The 20,555-nt window shown below is 39.3% G+C and overlaps 2 protein-coding genes across 4 annotated transcripts in view; one reads left to right on the top strand and one right to left on the bottom strand.

The window, feature by feature from the left end:
- Nucleotides 1-9,989, top strand: part of flt1 (fms related receptor tyrosine kinase 1) — a 51,501-nt gene extending 41,512 nt beyond the window's left edge. For all 3 annotated transcript variants that reach the window (XM_047349672.1, XM_047349670.1, XM_047349671.1), the window contains exons 23-30: nt 358-480; nt 1,684-1,795; nt 1,893-1,992; nt 4,372-4,477; nt 4,564-4,655; nt 4,867-4,936; nt 5,028-5,116; nt 7,718-9,989. In XM_047349672.1, the coding sequence (XP_047205628.1) occupies nt 358-480; nt 1,684-1,795; nt 1,893-1,992; nt 4,372-4,477; nt 4,564-4,655; nt 4,867-4,936; nt 5,028-5,116; nt 7,718-7,865 (840 nt within the window). In that variant the 3' untranslated portion in view covers nt 7,866-9,989. The remainder of the gene's footprint in view (nt 1-357; nt 481-1,683; nt 1,796-1,892; nt 1,993-4,371; nt 4,478-4,563; nt 4,656-4,866; nt 4,937-5,027; nt 5,117-7,717) is intronic.
- A 745-nt stretch (nt 9,990-10,734) lies between these two features.
- pan3 (poly(A) specific ribonuclease subunit PAN3) overlaps nt 10,735-20,555 on the bottom strand; it is a 29,439-nt gene continuing 19,618 nt past the window's right edge. Inside the window, exons 16-18 of the mRNA XM_047349542.1 lie at nt 18,090-18,154; nt 17,867-18,005; nt 10,735-12,939 (exon numbers count right to left, since the gene is read on the bottom strand). Of these exons, the coding sequence (XP_047205498.1) occupies nt 12,799-12,939; nt 17,867-18,005; nt 18,090-18,154 (345 nt within the window). The 3' untranslated portion in view covers nt 10,735-12,798. The remainder of the gene's footprint in view (nt 12,940-17,866; nt 18,006-18,089; nt 18,155-20,555) is intronic.

Genomic DNA, 20,555 nt, shown 5'->3' with positions numbered 1-20,555 from the left:
CTTGGTTGATTTCTTATGATATGATTCGTGATGTCACACAAGTAGGCAGTGTGCTTGATGCATTGCCTTAAAATACATCCACAGGTGTGCCTCCAGGTAACTCAAATGTTGTGAGTTGACCTATCAGGAGTTAAAAGGCCATGACATTATCATTTGGACTTTCACAAATTGTTTAAAGGCAGAGTAATCCTAGCATATGTAAACGTCTAACTTTGGAAAAAAATATATCTCTCATTGTTTTAAAATTTAACAGACAGAAATGATTTTTGTTGTTCTAACTGACCTAAAACTGCAAAAGGATTGTCTCATTTAATCTGGTTTGTTTTTATTGATGGGCTTTCTGTGTGCCTGGATCAGTGTATTCACAGAGATCTGGCTGCAAGGAACATTTTGTTGACTGACAATAAGGTGGTGAAGATCTGTGACTTCGGCCTGGCCAGAAACATCTACAAAGACCAAGACTATGTCAGGAAAGGAGATGTGAGTAGAGGAACAGTTTTGTTTTACACCTGGGCTTCCTCTCTCTTTGCTTCTTACAAAATGAGACACGGCTTTCATTTTCTGTCTCATGCTGCAATATTTAAACTTTACAGCATTCACGCAATTACCTGAAATGTTATGACAGGCTGTAGCTTAAAAAACAGATATGAAACTGTGTCATTTGTTTTTATAAAGCATACAAAATCCAGGTACTTTATTATGGCGATTAAAAGCCTAATCTTTCAATTGTGATACCAAAAATGTGGAAAAGAAGGCGATGTTTTAAAGAATATTGTTTTTATTTGTTAAAATAATCCAATAAACAGTCACATTTTAAAAAGTCAAAATTTTTCTGACAGTACTGTATGTTATGTGTTGGGCTTCAAAGAGTAAAAGGAACAGTCAAGAATTTATTGTGAGGACCTTGTAATGCCCACATCTTTACTTTTAGTAGGTGAAATTAGTAGTAGTTAAATTTTGATTTACACTTTAAAACTAACACTGTCTGAGGTGAACATTGTTCTCATCTTACAATACACCACTCGTTTTTAATTAGAGCACACCTTCCAAACATTTTGCTTGTGTTGTTTTTATACCTCAACATTATTAAATATCACAACATTTGTAAAGTTATGGGTTAAAATTGACCCGCATAGGTATATGTTCAGAAAACGTTCACGCGCTTCTTTTTTTTATTAAACCAGTAATATTTTACTCAGGATAACAACTGATAATGGAAAATTAAAGGCAGACATGACTTAGGTCTAGTCCACACAAAGACAAAAAAACTGTATAATGTGAAAAATGATTTTGAAAAAATAAATGAATACAAACTCGTGCAGCACTACTTAAAACACAGAAGTATATATGCTGGACCCATTGGTGATGCTGTGACAAAACAGCAGGCAAGAGCAGACAGCTCATGCAAGGTAAACACAAGAAACATGGCGGCAAAGAGGTGCATGTAGGTTAAAGCTACAATGTCATCATTTCAGAAAAGATGCGTTTCGCATGTACACACAGAAATACTCTGGGACTTGGTTTCAAAAGTTAGACTACATCAAGATTCCTACTGACAAGCTGTAGAGCAAGATATTAGCTACTTATAACCTTTTGGTAGAACCTCATTCCAAAAATACTAAACTAGGCAACCTTTATGTTTTCATGAACAAACAACAATTGTGTGCTCTGAATGGCTCACAGGCTCGTCTCCCTCTGAAGTGGATGTCTCCTGAGTCAATCTTCGACAAGGTTTTTACCACCCAGAGTGACGTGTGGTCCTACGGCATACTGCTGTGGGAGATCTTCTCTTTGGGTAAGATACCTGTGGCTACACTGAAGCTAAACCACAGGTCTTTTCTTTTATAATCTGAATTTTTTTTAAAGTTAACGTGTGTGTGTTTGTCCAACAGGAGCCTCTCCATACCCCGGTATTCACATTGATGAGGAGTTTTGCCACCGGCTAAAGAGCGGGACAAGGATGCGAGCGCCAGAATACAGCACCTCTGAAATGTTTGTGGCTTCTTTTTAGACAAGCAACCATTATTCTGGAGCAATAGTAACAAAATTATCCTGTATTTTATTTCTTTAAATCAAATAACTTGACATTTCTGGGCACAAAGTAAGGTTGTTTTTTTTTTTGCATATTTATTTGGTCGTGCCTACAGTGAACCTAAAAAGTGGTCCCGTACAATTCAACAGAAATTCAAACAAATGTGTGAAGGAGAAAAATATAAACAGTGGGGAAGCTGTAATAACCTGGCTACATAAGTTTGTACATGAAATAAATAATTCAGTTGAGGCACTATAAGGATCCCAGATCTTGACTTGACAATGTTTGCCCACTCTACCCAGCGAAATCCTCAAAATCTACAGATTTTGACTTTTCTTGTCCACTGCCATTTTCAGGTGAAACACCAGATCTTTGAAATGTAGTGGAAAATTTCTGCACTCTTCTCCTGACTGATACCTTTCTCCGATGAAATCATTTAGACCCTCTCTACAAACCATGGCTTTCACTAAATGGTGCAAATAAGTAAACATCAGTAAAATCCCACCAGGACAGCTGAACTTTATTCAGGCTAACCAGATTTGGTTTAGCTGATGGCAGATCTGACTCCACACTGAAACGTAATCAAAAATTGCTACAACAAAGTCTTACACGTAAGTCTAAACACTTACGCAACCTAAACACTTAGGCAGCCATTTATAGATTTTCTTTTATTTTTTCTACCAAAACATTTGTTTATTTTAAAGTTGAATTATTAACATTCAAAGTGTAAAACGTTCATTTATTTGTCATGGATGTTTTTTTACCTCCCAAAATCTGGACTTTTGTGTTAACAATTGTCTAAAATGACTAAATATAATAGTCTATGTGTGGAAGGGCCTCAAACAATGTGCTTTCATCTGTTACCATGTGGCTGATCAACAGCTGGAGCTCATAGGTTCATAAATCCAAAATAAAACTAACCACTGAATTCAACCACAGCTCTCTGCGCTCTGCAGTGAAGCAGGCACTTATTGTTGCTGCTTCTGAGCACTGGAACCTAGTTTCAAAATCCCACCAATGACTTAGCTCACAGCTGGACTTTGGGCCTTTTTTTTTGTTTATGTTTTAAATAGAGGCTATTTTAAAGGGGTAGATCAGATTTTTTGAAGTAAGATCCTTACATTAGCCCTAAAATGTGAAATGTATAATTTTTGTGGTACTTCTGAGACGTCTACCTCTTTAACAAATTTAGTAAAGAAAAACAAATCAAGTAAATATGTTACTAAATCAATTTTACACAAGCTCCATGAAATTCAAAAACAATGGAAAAAAATAAATGTTGCCTTTAATTTTAAAAACTGATAAATGCTATTTTATAATGCATACAAAATATATATTTTATATGTCAGTTATGATTAAATAATTAAAATACCAGGAGATGTTTAAGAAAAATGGTAAACATCTATTAAACAGATCAGTTTTTAAAATCGGAACTTTCTTGTAATTATTTCCTGTATTTGGATTTAAAACGTTAAGATGTTGCCTGCAGTAGTGGTGACCTCATTTAACCAAAATCCAGATTACCCTGAAAAAGTTCAGCTAACTGCTAGCATGAGGGGGGCAGGACCAAAGTGGACTTCTACCATCTTAAAACAACTCTATTCTCAAAAATGTCAGAACAGTTGATACTAATGACTATTATGAACCCTAATTGTCAATAGCTTTGCATTGGCCATTTATGTACATAGGAAAAGGAAGGTTAGAGGTGGTCCGTCACAAATGGTCTTCCTGTGTGAAACTCACACTGAGAATGTAACATGTAAAGCATTTGCGGTCAAAATAACTGATATACAGTAGAAGCAAGGCCATATTAAAAGCTAAATTTGTATACTGTTCTGTTAGCTATTAGTTCTAATTAGATGCTTTACATTTTCAGTTCTCAATTCGATTGTTGGTGGCCTATCATCTCCTATCTCTGTTTTCCATGTAAATATCCATCAGCTTTTTGCAAATAAGTGGCCAGTGAAAATGTGACAGCAGCGTAAAGGCTAATAAAATAGCATTAGCATAAATTGCAATGATAGTTTTAGGGTTGTAGTTGCTTTCAGATGACAGAAGGTTTTTGGTCTTGGCCTCTCTTGCGCTAGCTCTTCAGCCTTTGGCAGCAACTAATCTGGATTTAAACTAAATGAAGACAATGAGACTTACATACTGCAGGTAAGATATTAACTGCTTATAACCTTTTAACAGAACCTCATTTCACAAATCCTGATCTGCCCATTTAAGACTCTGAATGTTTAACACGGGCAACAAACACAGAGTTTGATCAGTTCTGTATCATAAGGATTTAAAATTGTCCTTGTTTCTGCTGTGTCTAAGGAAACTGTTTTTGTGTGCAGTTACAGCACAATGCTGGCATGCTGGGATGCAAATCCTTCAGAGCGACCCACTTTCACCAACCTGGTGGAGATATTGGGAGACCTCCTACAGGCCAGAGTCCAGGAGGTCAAACATTTGTAGCCTTTTTAGTTATTTCTGTTAAAAAGGAACAACTATTTCTAAAGTTTGACAAATGTGTTTTTCTTCAGCAGGATGGGAAAGACTACATTCCTCTGGGAACTTTTATGAATGAAAATCGCTGTGAGGCCTTTAAGGAAAACCCACATGCAGTAACAAATCTGAGGTGATGTAATGTTGTGAAAAAAGTTAAGTCATTATCCTTCTGCCTAAAATGTCACGTGCACGTGCATGAGGATGCTAGAAATGCAGCTGAAAGGAAACAAAAATCCAAAAAGAGAAGTAAGGTGAAGGAGGTGGATGTGAGGTGACTGAAACTGAAACACAGAGGTGAAGCAGAAAAAACTTCAATCCCTGTTTGAATCTCTTCTACCCAGCTATATGAGGGGTATGGCCACACTTCAGACTTTTGAAGAATTACCTTGTGAGGAGCAAGACAGCCGTGATGTAAGACAATACTTTTACATCCGCTCATGATATTTCCTTAAATGTGGAAACTGGTCCGATAAACTGTGTGTTTGAATCTTTTTGGTTTTAGGAAGAGCAGAGTGACAGCGGGATGGTCCTTCCTTCAGACGAGCTGAAGCAAATGATACAGAGTAACACCAAGAACAAGAAACTCAGCAGGTGCACAGAAGGATTCACACATCTTAGACTCTTTCACATATTGTCATGTTCACATTTTTCTTCAACCCTTTTTAATCTGAACCCCTCAAATAAAATCCACCACAACCACTATTTAGTAATCTATAGTAAAGTCCAGCAGTGGGTAATTTAATCTCAGTGTATGTACAGCTGTTTTGTGAAACCCTCAGAGGTTTGTTAGACAGCATTAGTAAACAGCATCAGGTCAGGAAGATGCTGGTTTACGTTAATGGGAAGGCAGATGGAGCTAAATGCAGGGAAATCCCAAAAGAAAACCTGTTTGCAGCTGCAGAAGACCTCACACTAGGACAGAGTTTCACCTTCCAGCTGGAAAACAACCTGAAACATACAGCCTGAGGTACAATAGACTGTTTTAGATCAAAGTATATTCATGTTTTAGTATGGCCTAGTCAAAGTTCACAGCTAAATTCAATTGGTAAAACTGTATGTGGTAACAATTGAAAATCGCAGTTCACAACTGCTCTCCATCCAATCTGACTGAGCCTGAGCTGTTTTGCAAAGTAACTGCAGTGAAAATGGTTCTACAGAGTATTGAATCCAGAGGTCTGAATACAAATGCACACCAAACGTTTCACATTTGTACTTGTTAAAAACTATTAAATCATGCATTACATCTCTTTCTGTTCTATGGTGCACAACTTTACATTGGTACAATATTTTAAAAATGCATTAGTTTGTGGTTGTAAAAGGACAAAATGTGAAGACGTTCAAGGGACTAGACACATTTCAATTCAATTCAATTCAATTCAATTCAAAAACACTTTATTAATCCCAAAGGGAAATTAAATGTTTTTATAGCTCATATTATGAAGGTTTCCTCAAAGAGCCGTTGTAGATGCTGATGGGTGTGAGCAGGAAGGATCTCCTGTAGCGCTCCGTCTTACAGCAGATCTGAAGAAGCCTCTGACTGAAGACACTCTGTTGTTGTAGGACAGTCTCATGAAGAGGATGCTCAGGGTTCTCCATAATGTTCTTCATTTTATGAAGAAACCGTCTTTCCACAATGATCTCCAGAGGTTCCAGAGGAGTCCCCAGAACAGAGCCAGCCTTCTTTATCAGCTTGTTGAGCTTGTTTAAGTCCCTGGCTCTGATGCTGCTTCCCCAGCAGATGATGGCAGAATAGATCACACTATCCACAACATACTTATAGAAGATATGCAGCATCTTACTGCAAACACCAAAGGACCTAAGCTTCCTCAAGAAGTACAGTCTGCTCTGTCCCTTCTTGTAGATGGCTTCACAGTTGCATCTCCACTCTAGTCTGTTGTCCAGGTGAACACCGAGATATTTATACTCCTCCACCACCTCCACTTCTTCTCCCATGATAGAAATAGTTTTTGACTTATTCCTGTTTCTCTTAAAATCTACAATCATCTCCTTTGTTTTAGTCACGTTCAAAATGAGATGATTGTTTCCACACCATGCCACAAAGTGGTCCACCACCTTCCTGAACTCAGCTTCTTGTCCATCTCTGATCCACCCCACAACTGCAGAATCATCCGAGTATTTCTGCAGATGACAGGAGTCTGTCTTGTACTGGAAGTCTGAGGTGTACAGAGTGAAAAGGAATGGTGAGAGTACAGTCCCCTGTGGTGCTCCTGTGCTGCTGACTACCTGGTTAGACTCACAACCCTTCAGTCTCACAAACTGTGGTCTGTTTGTCAGGTAGTCTTTGATCCAGGAGATTGTTGAGGCCTCCACCTGAGTCTTCTGGAGTTTCTGACAAAGCAAATCAGGTTGGATTGTATTAAATGCACTGGAGAAATCAAAGAACATGATCCTCACAGTGCTGCTGGCTTTGTCCAGATGACAGTGGGTTTGTTGAAGCAGGTGTATGATGGCATCTTCAACTCCAACTCCACAGCGATAAGCAAACTGAAGGGGGTCCTGATGGTTTACTGTTTGCTTACTCAGGTGGGCCAACAGGAGTCTCTCTAGGACCTTAATGATGTGAGATGTCAGGGCAACAGGTCTATAGTCATTGAGGACTGATGGGTGAGTTTTCTTTGGTACCGGAACAAGACAGGAGGTCTTCTACAACACCGGAACCTTCTTCTGGGCCAGGCTAAGGTTGAAGAGGTGCTGCAGAATCCCACAGAGCTGCTCTGCACAGGCTTTCAGGACTCTAGGGCTGACATGATCTGGACCTGCAGCCTTATTCCTATTCAGTCTCTCCAGTTGTCTCTTCACCTGACTTCTTGAGACACACAGGTGGAAGCAAAGGAAGCATCAGCATCTTCTGATATGGATAACAAATGTCCAAAAATAGAAAGTATTGAGAAAAATCCTCCAAGCTGCACAGCATCCGACACTGGAGTGGACAGTCATCCAAAAAAAATCAACTGTATCCATCACAAGAGGAATAGTTCCCAAAAAAGAATAAATCAGAATCAAAAGTAACAGAGCTACTCCAACCTGCTTCCACCTTGAGCGGCGCAATTCTAGAAGAATTTTATGTGGCTCAGCAGATTAAAACTGAGCAGACATAATTTAATGCACACTTGCAAAAGATTGACACATAAACAATAATAAAGCTATCAATGTATGTTTATTTTTCTTCAGGTTCTTCATGTTTTCTAAGTGTAGAGACAACCAGGCGTCCCTCCTGTGCAGCAACGAGCCCTCCATCCTGCCCGCTGATTGGGAGTCAGACGACGGCTGCTCTCCTCCTCCAGACTACAACTCTGCTTTCCTCTACCCCTCCCTTTAGCTTCTGGCTCCCTGATGTGTAATCCTACAGAGTTAATGCATCAATATTCAACCATCCGAAACCTACGCTGCTTTCACACTTCACGATTTGCATCCTCTACCTCACAGTAATGCCTGCAGGTATTCCCATAACAATCAGTCAGTCATTTTCTACTGCTTCTTCCATAGTGGGTCGTGGGGAAGCTGGTGCAGCTCTCCAGCAGTCTATGAGCGAGGGGCGGGGTAGACCCTGGACAGGTCGCCAGTCCATGGCAGGGCATATTTCCATAACGTTGTCTTCCAAAAGTCAAAACAATATTCAAAAATCTAGGGCAAGCTTTTTAAGATCAGAAATCTCTTTTTTTTTACTGTGCAGAAACTATAAATATGAAGTTTAAGACAATTTTTCTCCTCTGTCAAGAGCAGCTAATCTTCCAGAAGTTAACCTGATCCTGCAGTATTATAAAGCTTATTGTATTGGTACCTCCTGCTTTGTGAAGAGGAGCGTTGCTGTATGAAATAACTGTTCCTCTTGCACAACCGCTATATGCTGGAAAAATGATATTATTGTATTCATATTAGACAGAATAAATAACCGTATTTATTTCTGCTTTGTGGTCATGTTATAGAAGAGTTAAAAATGTATGTACTTATTATTTAATTTTCACTGGATTATATACATTTATTGATAAATAAGGCACTTCAACATTGAAATCCACCAAAAGCTAATTTTTATGATTTTAGAAATTTAAATAGCAAAAATGTTTGTACCACTGAAACTCAGATTTAATTAATTTCAGCAAAGTGGGACAAATTTACTGCCAACTGATTGTGAAATTAAGAATAAAGGATTTTAAAGGACTCGTCGGTAAAACATCATATGTCTCACACTGTTATAGCACAATTTAATCACAGATATTAGAATTTAATTTCTATAAATGCTTTTCCTTTTATTATTTAACATGTTGTATTGTTTTATTTGACAGCAAGATGAGAAATGTGTACTTTTAGTTCTAACAAAACAGGTTTTATTTTCCTACAGACACAGCTGTTGTTACCTCTCATTTCCACTGAGATCCACTCATCATTGGCATTCATGTATCAGTTTAGGGCTTTTAATGATGTTTATGTACTATTCTTTTTCCAAAGTTCAATTGTTATAAACCAAACAGTTTTTACGGTTTTAGAAAACAAGAATTAGGTGCATATGTTTGAGTTTATTGTGGATTTTCTCTTAGTTATGCATAAAGGCTAAAATATTTAAATAAACCCCAACTGATATATACAAGTTGCACTTACCAAGCTTCTGGTATAATTCTGGCTCGATTTTTGACTACTCTTTCTATCAAAAGTGTCAGAGCTCATTTAAATTGGTTGGTTTCCCGACACGGACCTGACTTTTGGGCCTAGTGAACAAATATTTAATGTGGTGTTGGTCAGGATTTAGTCAAAGCTCAATCAAGACGCCTAATGTAATGCTTATTTATCAATTTCATCACCAGCTTTGATGCGTGCTGGGATCAGGTGAGCCTGTCAAATCTAGAAGCAGTGTAAGAGATGTGAAGCATGGCGGTAGCTGGATCATGCTCTGGGGCTGTTTCGTTGCCAGAATTACTGGTGCATTACACAAAGTGGATGGGATAATAAAGGAGGAGGATTACCTTCAAATTATCCAGCTTCACCTCCAATCAACAGCTAGGTGGCTGAAACCTGAGTTGGAAACAAAGTTGGTTTCTTTGCAGATTAAGCAGGCCAACATTATCCTACTATTCCCTATTCTTAAAAGAATTCAACCACTTATAATTACAGTTAATGTTGATAGCAAATTGTGTGATTTATGTGCAACATGCTAAGGAAGATTGATCTTTATGTATGTTTTGACCCTGTGTGGCTTAGAGAAAATCCACAACAAATGCAAACGTTTAAACCAAGTTGATTTGCAGATCAAGATTACATTCAGTGTTTGTTTTATGAAATTGAACGTTTGACAGCAATTATTCATCTGTTGTACTTGCTGTGTCATTATGTGCCAAATATCTTCAGTAGTGTACAGGTCTGCCCTGTAGGCCAGCCAGTTTAGCTTTTTACTGTAAAACGATATTGTTGTAATATGCAGAATCATGATGAAATAAATGTTTTTCCCCAATCTATGCCCTCCATACTGTATCATGTACAGCAATAATAATGCTTGATTAAAGCTAGTTACCTAAAGGTATTGAACAGCGAGTGGTCTAGGATTAATAAACAGTATGTAAAACTGCCAGTAGGTTCTCACTACTCTACCAAACTGGCACATTCATATTACAAAGGAAATATTTTTCTCTATTTGTGACTTGTTTAAAACATAAAAACATCAGCATAGCAGGATGAAATATTTCCTCTGTAAAGAGTCATGTGTTTTTAGGCGAGGTCAGATTGTCCATGCTGATGAGGAACGTTTTAGTTTTGACATACCGGATGACATGAACAAAAAGGCAGCAAAGCGGACTCAACCATTTTGCTTTTATGAGGACTCCAACATGTTTTTGAATGCAAATTTGATTTCCTACACAGGCATTATGCTTCTATACAAACAGCACTTTAGTTTTCATACTTTGTCACATAATGACCACAAACTTGAGATTTTGTGGTAGACCAACATTATAGTGCATAATTGTAAAATGAACGTGTTTAAAACTCTTTACCAATAAAAATATGAAAATTATGGTGTGCATTTGTATTCACCCCTCAAAACTCTAAATAAAACCAGTTGCAGCCAATTTCTCTCCAGAAGTCAGCTGGTTAATAAACAGTCTGCTTCACATGCTAAAATAGGCTAGACGCACACTTTTCATTTTTATACATTTTAGAAAATATTAAAATGGCAGCAACAAAAAGATCTCACATCAGCATCAGTTTTGGTATTCTTTATTAAAATACTGCTGTACACACAAATATTGCAAAAATTTGAGACAAGAACACAAGAGGGGCATTAAACATACTAAGATGGTGATTGTAGGTGTGTTGCTGTGAGGGATAACTGGGTGGGAGGGGGGTTTGACTCTAAAGTTAAATTGGAGTGTGTGTTATAACACCATGTTGGTTGAGTCCAAAGGTTTTCGGGTGTGTATGTGTGTGTGAGGGATTTCTAAAGCACCACAAATTTGTTTTATTCTTTTTTGTTCATGGATTTCAATAAAACAGAGGAAATAGTACATGATCTAACACAGCTCCTCGTGCATCTGTTGCCCCCAAGAACAGATCAAGTCATATTTTCCTTAAAAGTCAGAGAAAAGGCCAACTATGGAGGAGACGCTGCCTGATTTGGAAGAGTGCCTCATGTTTGCTGACATTCATACCATGAGACAAAGGCAGAGAAATCAAATCGAGTGGCGTAACAGTGACTGGATGAAGCTCTAACACTGTTTGTTTCCCCCAGTCAAATTAAAATGAAAGCAGAGCTGTGCTTCGGGGCAACATGAAATCCCTTGCTGCATGATCCCGACAAACCTAAAACCTCCATCTGAAGATGTTCCGCCCATTGACAGCCAAAGACATTCAATCATCAGGGCTGGGGGAGAGGATGGGGGGGGCTGGGGGAGGGTCCGCCGGCTCTTTGTCATCCTGAGAGAAAAATCCGAGTGCGAAAGCTGCGTCTCCAGCCTGTTCGTATCTCATGATCCTAAAAAAGTCAAATAAAACTGAAGTCGGTTTCCCCATCCTCCTTCGATCCATTCCCCCTTTCACCTAAAACCCCTGCTGGAATTGGTCCACAGAGTATTAAAGAGGAAAAATGAGGCAAAACCTGATCGGCCTCCTGTGTCCCGCTGTGCAGTCTGGCACAACAGCTGAGCAGAGAGAAAAAGCAGCTGGTAAAAAGTCACCAAGTATCAATTTTCTACCCAAACATAGACCCCCCCACCTGCTGAGGGCAGGGTGATGTTTGGGATTATAGGACAAAAATTTAAGGAAGAAGATAAAGACAAAGATTGGGGAAATGAGGGGTGAGGATACCAAAGGAGGGACAAATTAAGGACATTCCACAAAGAGGCAGCTGTGGCTCACTGACGACAGCAGACCGGAAACAACCACAGCGGTGTCCGTTAACTACAAGGTGGCTGCTGCATATGTAACAAACCCTTCAGCCTCAGGAGAAGACACGCCTTCCTCAGTTCCAACAGAAAAGCCTCAGATCCTGGTCCCACGTCTAAGTTCACCCACCCACCCGCAAGTATGAGATTCAGGTTCCTTTATTTCCTATAGAAAAACATCTGAAATCCATCTTTTCCTAGCTTTGCAACCCTTTCCCACCTTCCCCAGTGGTTTGTCCTTTCACACAGGGAACCAGCGGTCGAGGCTGAGCTAGGTTGGCGAAGTTTAAGAAACAACTGCCGTCCTATCGCACTGAAAGCCTCGAGTGATGCGTCCAATCTCTGAGTGCATCAAAATGAAGGGGTTCTGGTCTCCAGCCGGCAGAGAGAGATGCGAGTTTTACAGAAACCCGGATTTACATCCTCATGTTTCTATGTCCATGTGTATCACATTTAGCTCTCTGTGCACCCAGTAGGCCACTCAAACGATTTCATAAAAATAAAATAAAAATTGAAATCTTAGTGCATCCTCCTCCACAAAAAAAGAAAAATAACATCCCCAACTGTAGAAATAAAAAATAAAAGCAGGAAAAAAAAAAAGTTTTGTTTCTCGTTTTGTTCCCCGAATTTAAAAGAAATGTCGTTCATCACAGCTTCCATGTTAGTCTGTTTTCCTTTTTTTGTTTTTTGATTTCTGCCACAGAAAAATATAAATGCTTTACAAAAATGGTTCCTGCTGGACAGGAATCAGTGTATGTGACTGAGGTTCACGAAGCCCCGCCTCGCTGCCTTTGCTGTGCAGATGTCTGAGAGCCCGGTTTTCTGCTGTAGTGCAATGGTGCGCTCCAGGTCTGGGCAGTCCCACCCTGGGCCCAAAAGGGGGCGCTACAGAGAGCCGGCGGCTGCAGCCTGCAGCTCCTGGAAGGTGCTGTCGAAGCAGCGCTTCAGGTCCGAATAAGTGACGACCAGGACGCTCTTCTCATCCCGGGACACCAAGCTGATCTTCTCAGGAACACCCGCGTCCAGCTGAACACACACAAAAACACACACAAAAACACACAGCAAGTAGGTTTTAACATGTGCAAACGTGACTTGTGCACATGGACTGAACAGACCTATTATTACACATGCAGAACACTTGGTGAAAAAATATATTTAGGTTCAGAAAAACATTGGCCTGTAAGTGGCATGTTCTCAAGTACAAGTATAGGTGCCAAACAGCCTGAGATGCAGTTAAAAAAGAGGAACAAGATCTCGAGATAAGCTTCTAAAATAGTTCTGTGCGCAGCTCAGAATCTAAGATTCGCATCTGTATGATGTACAGTCTGTTCATGGGCGTTACTGAACAATCCTGGTTTAACACACTTAGCTATATAGGAAAGTTCATCTTTGAGATTTTTGCAGTTTTAGTCAAACTAAATGACAACAGGAGGCAAAATATGTTACTTTCAATGACCTTCGCTACAGCCTTCAGGTTTTTACACTACGTTAGAGGTTGAGCGAATTTACTCGACGCATCGCGTGTTGTTGCACAGGACAGAGTACAATTTGTCACACCATTGACATCCCAATCGCTGACAGTTTAATATCTCTCAAACGTTCCTAAATCTATCTCTCTACACATTCTTCCAAATTTTCAGACAACACCTTTGACTGAATGGGTGGATGACTGATTGTGGTGTAGAGCACTCTGGAGTCCTCAGACTACATTAAGTGCTACACAAGTGCAGGCAGGCAGGCCATATCACAGTTATCTCTCAAGCTTGAAGTGTTGACTTGTAGTGATAGCAGTCTGACCTTCTCACTATCAGATAAAAGATAAAAAGGCCTCCAGCCTGTTTTTGCATAAGGAGTTTCATTTTCCAAACATCTTGAGACCTTAAAGTTCAAGAAGTCATATCAGGACAACAATATCTCAAGCTTATTTTGTAGTGACGATAGGTTTTTTTCTCATTATATTGAGATAAAAAGGACCCCAGATAAAAAATGTTTTACCAGTTTGCACAATGAACTGAGCTTCACTGCATTTTAATATTACTAGAATTTGAACTTTTATCTATATATAATTATCTTAAGCCTGTTTTGTCACCACGTGTTACGGTAATACTTTCATAATCTTGAGATGAGACATTTGAGATTGTGATGGTAATAAGCTTTATTAAGTCATGATGATTACATATAATGAAGTTTGGTTGTTGCATCAGTTTAATTATTTCATTACTTTGAGATGATGACACCTTGAGCTCATTTTGTTTGAGTTTACTTATCTCAACGCAAGATGTTAAGCTTTTTTTTCTTGTAGCAACAGTTTTATTGCTTTTCTTCTGACAAAATGAGACCCTGAGCTCATCATGCTAGGCCTTAATCTCAGGATTATTGTGAGCTTTTTTTTTCTTTTAATTACAGTTTAATTATCTTTTTCAGATATAATGAAACTTTGACCTCATTATGTTATGACAAGGGTCTCATTATCTAAAGAAAACAAAAACCAAACATTTTTGTTGTCATAGCTGTTAAACGATCTTATCTTGAGATAATGAGACCTTGTGCTAACTTTAAATGATGAAATCTTAACTTATTTGTTACCATAACAGCCTAATTCTCTTATCTAGGTTTAATGCGATCTTGACCTTGTTTTTTTTGCACTGTAAAAAGGTGTTTTTCTATCAGGATAACAAAATCATGAGGACTTAATTTCTGTCATAATAGTTTTATTATCTTACTATATTATGGTATTACTACAGCTCATTATGTCATGATGAGAGTCTAATGATCTCAGAATAAACTCTTGAGCTTTTTTGTTGTAATAAAAGTACATGTCCCTCATAATTTTAATATATTTTGTTGTGGTACAGGTTTCATTGTCTCCTGTTACTGAGACGGTGAACTGTTTTTGCCATGGTAACAGTTTCATCAACTCTAGGTAAGGACATCTTGAGGTTTTTTTTGTGTTTAAACAATTAATAACGACACCTTGAGCTCACTTAACTGAGTAACTGGTTTCATAAATTTAACCTGAGGTATCAATTTTAAAGTTATTGAAATAACATATTACTATATTTACGGTTATGCTAGCAGTTGGTTTAAGTTGAAAACACCAAAATTTTCAGGTCATCTTAAAGCTCAAAGTCAGCCGCTTGTTCTCGGTGCCAGTCCACCGTGACTGCCCCTAGTCACCGATCCTGTTTGTGGTGTTCATGGACAGGATCTCAAGGCGTAGTCTTGGAGAGGAGGGTGTCCAGTTTGGAAACTGACCGGTTTACAGCTGTGTATGAGGTGGGTGGCATGAGAGTTAGGTCCTCAAAATCCAGGCCATAGTTCTCCACCATAAATAGTTGGACTTGAGGTTAATTTCTGACTCAAGCAGAGGAGTTTATGGATCTTGGGGTCTCGATCACTAGTAATGGTAGGATCGAACGGGTGATGAACTGACGGATTGGGGCTTCGTCTGCAGAAATGCAGCCGCTGCTCCTGTTTAAGGTAGTGAAAAAACAGCTGGGCCAAAAAAGCGAAGCTCCCGATTTACTGGTCTGTCTACATTCCGACAATCACCTATGGTCATTAGATGTGGCTCTTGACAGAAGGACCAAGATCCCAAATACAATTGGCGAAAAAGTTGCTTTACGGTAGCCGGACTCTGCCTTAAAAAGGTAGGATGAGGGCCTCTGTCAACCACAGGTAGCTCAAAGTAGAGCCTCTGCTTCTCTGCATCAAAAGGAATCAATTGCAGTGGTTTGGGCATCTGACCTGGATGCCTCCTAGCTGCCTCCCTTTGGAGGTTTTCTGGGCACATCCCACTGGGAGGAAATTCTGGGGAACACCCAGAACTCGCTGGAGGGAGAATACCCCATTCAGCCTGGGAACCTCTTGAGATCACCTAGAATCATTTGGATGGTGCCACCAGGGGGAGAGGGATGTCTGGATTTCCCTTCTGGACCTGTTCCCCCCGTGACCTGGGATCTGGGATAAACGCAAGATAATAGATGGATGGATAGTCACAAGGTTTGATATGGCCAATGGGAAAATGTGTTTTTGTTCCAACAAGAGAAGGAATGGAACTGTGAGAAGGTGTAAGTTTGAGACAGACTTTTCCACTGCATTACAGGCTTGAATTAAACATGAATACAGTGACTGAGTGGATAAATACTGTGTATCAAAATAATTACCAAAAATTTTGCAATTTTAGTTTTAGATCCTATGGGTCATCACTTTATGACGGATTTAAACAATTACCAGATATCAGTTTACTTTCAATTAGTTTAACTCACACACAAACTAACTAACAACCAAAGTGTGGGCATACAGGTCCTTCTCAAAATATTAGCATATTGTGATAAAGTTCATTATTTTCCATAATGTAATGATGAAAATTTAACATTCATATATTTTAGATTCATTGCACACTAACTGAAATATTTCAGGTCTTTTATTGTCTTAATACGGATGATTTTGGCATACAGCTCATGAAAACCCAAAATTCCTATCTCACAAAATTAGCATATCATTAAAAGGGTCTCTAAACGAGCTATGAACCTAATCATCTGAATCAACGAGTTAACTCTAAACACCTGCAAAAGATTCCTGAGGCCTTTAAAACTCCCAGCCTGGTTCATCACTCAAAACCCCAATCATGGGTAAGACTGCCGACCTGACTGCTGTCCAGAAGGCCACTATTGACACCCTCAAGCAAGAGGGTAAGACACAGAAAGAAATTTCTGAACGAATAGGCTGTTCCCAGAGTGCTGTATCAAGGCACCTCAGTGGGAAGTCTGTGGGAAGGATAAAGTGTGGCAGAAAACGCTGCACAACGAGAAGAGGTGACCGGACCCTGAGGTAGATTGTGGAGAAGGGCCGATTCCAGACCTTGGGGGACCTGCGGAAGCAGTGGACTGAGTCTGGAGTAGAAACATCCAGAGCCACCGTGCACAGGTGTGTGCAGGAAATGGGCTACAGGTGCCGCATTCCCCAGGTCAAGCCACTTTTGAACCAGAAACAGCGGCAGAAGCACCTGACCTGGGCTACAGAGAAGCAGCACTGGACTGTTGCTCAGTGGTCCAAAGTACTTTTTTCGGATGAAAGCAAATTCTGCATGTCATTCGGAAATCAAGGTGCCAGAGTCTGGAGGAAGACTGGGGAGAAGGAAATGCCAAAATGCCAGAAAGTCCAGTGTCAAGTACCCACAGTCAGTGGTGGTCTGGGGTGCCGTGTCAGCTGCTGGTGTTGGTCCACTGTGTTTTATCAAGGGCAGGGTCAATGCAGCTAGCTATCAGGAGATTTTGGAGCACTTCATGCTTCCATCTGCTGAAAAGCTTTATGGAGATGAAGATTTCATTTTTCAGCACGACCTGGCACCTGCTCACAGTGCCAAAACCACTGGTAAATGGTTTACTGACCATGGTATCACTGTGCTCAATTGGCCTGCCAACTCTCCTGACCTGAACCCCATAGAGAATCTGTGGGATATTGTGAAGAGAACGTTGAGAGACTCAAGACCCAACACTCTGGATGAGCTAAAGGCCGCTATCAAAGCATCCTGGGCCTCCATAAGACCTCAGCAGTGCCACAGGCTGATTGCCTCCATGCCACGCCGCATTGAAGCAGTCATTTCTGCAATAGGATTCCCGACCAAGTATTGAGTGCATAACTGTACATGATTATTTGAAGGTTGACGTTTTTTGTATTAAAAACACTTTTCTTTTATTGGTCGGATAAAATATGCTAATTTTGTGAGATAGGAATTTTGGGTTTTCATGAGCTGTATGCCACAATCATCCGTATTAAGACAATAAAAGACCTGAAATATTTCAGTTAGTGTGCAATGAATCTAAAATATATGAATGTAAAATTTTCATCATGACATTATGGAAAATAATGAACTTTATCACAATATGCTAATATTTTGAGAAGGACCTGTATTTAGATGCGGTTTTATAAAAGAAAAGAGTTCACTGACTTTGTTGAGGCAGGAGACAATGTGGCTGAGGTCAATCCACGGCGTCCCCGATTCAGTCACCTGGTGAAACAGGTGATCCCGGAAAAGCTTCAACAGGTAGCGGTCGCCTGTCTCAGACCACGCCGGGTCCTTCTGAAACCTAATTTACAGCACAAGTTGGCAACATAAATCCAACAAACACAAAGTGGTTCAACTTTATCCAGAGAGAGGCTACGTTACTTACTCTGGCCGCTCGTTGATGGTTCCCAGTTTAGCAAGCAGGCGGAAGAGGCGACCATTTTGTACCTCCTGAAACCAAAATCAGACACCTCGCCTTAGCCAACAATACTTCAAAGTTATTATTGACTATTAATGAATATCAAGTTTAAACATAAACACAGCCTGTGAACGTTAAACAGGATGGATGCTAATAAGAATGGAGCACTGAAGTGAAAATGACAATGTTCAGGTTTGATAGATATACATTTGTAAAAATAGAAAGTACAAAAAGAGAAGAACTTATGTTAAAATGAATCAAATATATATCTAATTTAGAAGAACTGACTTAAACTTGAATTTACATATAACATTTACAGAAACTGAAAACTCTGCCATTTGACCTTTTGTCCAAACAAGGTGCAAAGAGCCTGTTTTCTAGCAGGTTCCAAAAGACACTTCCCTTTTACTAAAAGGAAGCAGAAGCAGCAGCAACACATGTGTTCATGAATGTGGCCTCATCTCAAACCTCCAAGACAAAAAAATAGAATGACATAGTAGCTTCAGTGCAGTTTAATCATGCGGCATCAAAAGCATGTTTTACTTAAAGCTCAGCCCGAGTTCGCATCCGTGCAGTTCCAGTCCGTCATAAGCTCCCCAGGAGCATCATAAATGTTTTTTGGCCTAGATACAAGGCCAAGAACGCAATTACTCTTTCTCATGTGTACATACACTAGCATGTAGCGTTTCACGTTTATTAAAATGCTCCTGTGTAGTCTCAATTCTTAGCAGCCGCCTGAACCTCGAGCGTGTGCGGAGGTTTTCGGTGGCTTTATGTTTAGCAGCTCTGTTGCTTCATGTTTTACTGGATGTGAATTTATTAACAGTAACATTAGCCAATCTGTGCGAGGCTTTTGTTTTCCTGTTACTTTGGGTTTCTTTATGCATATTGCAAAACGTCTTTCTGCAATGATGCTTGTTATTAGACATGTTTAGGTATTTTTAATACTATTCTGTTATTCTATGCTTGTTTACTAGTCTTACTAGTTTTTAAACCGTCTCCAGCCTCATAAACATCAGCAATCAAGGGCCGAGAACACCTCAGATCTGACCATCCCCCTTATCCAATTCCCTTCCATCAAGTACCCTCAAACTATCACTGACAGACCATAGATATAGGCACAACCTCTTATTCTCATGCTTATTGTATTCCTGAATCTTCAAATATAAAAATGTTTTTATAACCACGACTTTTTTTCCTAAGTGTTTTCTAAATGTTTGTCATTATGAGTCTATGTTCAAATATTCTTATTGGCTGCCTAAAATGTCTTGGCTCGCATGTTTTCCAAAGTCCATCTTTGATTGGCTGATTAGGCCAACCTGATGACTCCTTCCCTGGAATCTGCTAGTAATGAAGATAGCTGGGTTCCGAGACTCTCAATGGGAAACAGAACCTGAAAACCAGCAAAACGTCTTCCAGACGCAGTCAACAAGAAGCCCATTCGTCTTTTTCAGATTTGGTTGAGATAAACATTTTTGTTTGCATAGTACACTTTGCAATGGTAATCTAAGATTGGTAAAAAACTCCTTACAAGTTTTCTCAGGTTTTCCTCCACATTTCCAGCCGGCTAAGGATCACAGTAAATCTCTTTAAAAGCGTTTTTCACTTTCCTTCACTTCATCCTTTGTCCTTCTGTGGTAAAATTAGCATGAGGTATTATAACTCAGAATTCTTCTGCTTAATGTCGTGTTTAATGAGAGACCAATGAACGCTAGCTAAAAGTTGGAATTTTATCAGCTTAGATTATGATCTGAATGTTCCCCTGCTTTTTATAAAATTTCTCTTAGTTGTAGTAGTCTGGTGCAGAGTAGAACAATGTGGTTTTGGGGCTTCATTTCACTTAATTAAATAATTAGTAAGGAGCCCTAAGTGTGGTCAAAAATAAAATTCATCGTGATTACAATAATTGTGGGTTTTTCTTATATTCCTTAAATGAAGTGCAATTACTGATGACTGATGTTAGAATAAAAATAAATAAATAAATTCCCTTCGTTCCTTTAAATTTGAGAAGTTATTCAATTCAAAACCAAACCATCCAAGGTGCTTCTAAGAGTCATTATATATACTGACCTTGGGCAGCAATGATCTCAGGAAATTGATTGAATTAAAAGATAAAGAAGTTATCCTTGAGACATAATTGTTTTAGACTATGATGTAGATTATGAGCCATTTATTCATCAAGCACCAAATTAGATGCTGCTGTGATGCAAATCCAAAATTGCTAATAAACGGGAAAATAACTTCTCTTCTTTATGCAAGAGTTGCATTCAACCAAACAATATGCTTCAGATGTTTTAAAGACCAAAGGCTTTTGTTAACAAAAGCACTCCCCGGCCAAATAAACGGCACATGAGGAGACATTAAGCTAACAGAGATGAGGTGATAAACAGGAAACCCTTTCGACCATCACAGAAACCAGCAGATTTCAAGCAG

This window comes from Girardinichthys multiradiatus, chromosome 21, assembly GCF_021462225.1.
Source record: "Girardinichthys multiradiatus isolate DD_20200921_A chromosome 21, DD_fGirMul_XY1, whole genome shotgun sequence".
Lineage (NCBI taxonomy): Eukaryota > Metazoa > Chordata > Actinopteri > Cyprinodontiformes > Goodeidae > Girardinichthys > Girardinichthys multiradiatus.
The sequence above is the reverse complement of the archived record's forward strand: the minus strand, read 5'-3'. Positions and strand labels throughout refer to the sequence as shown.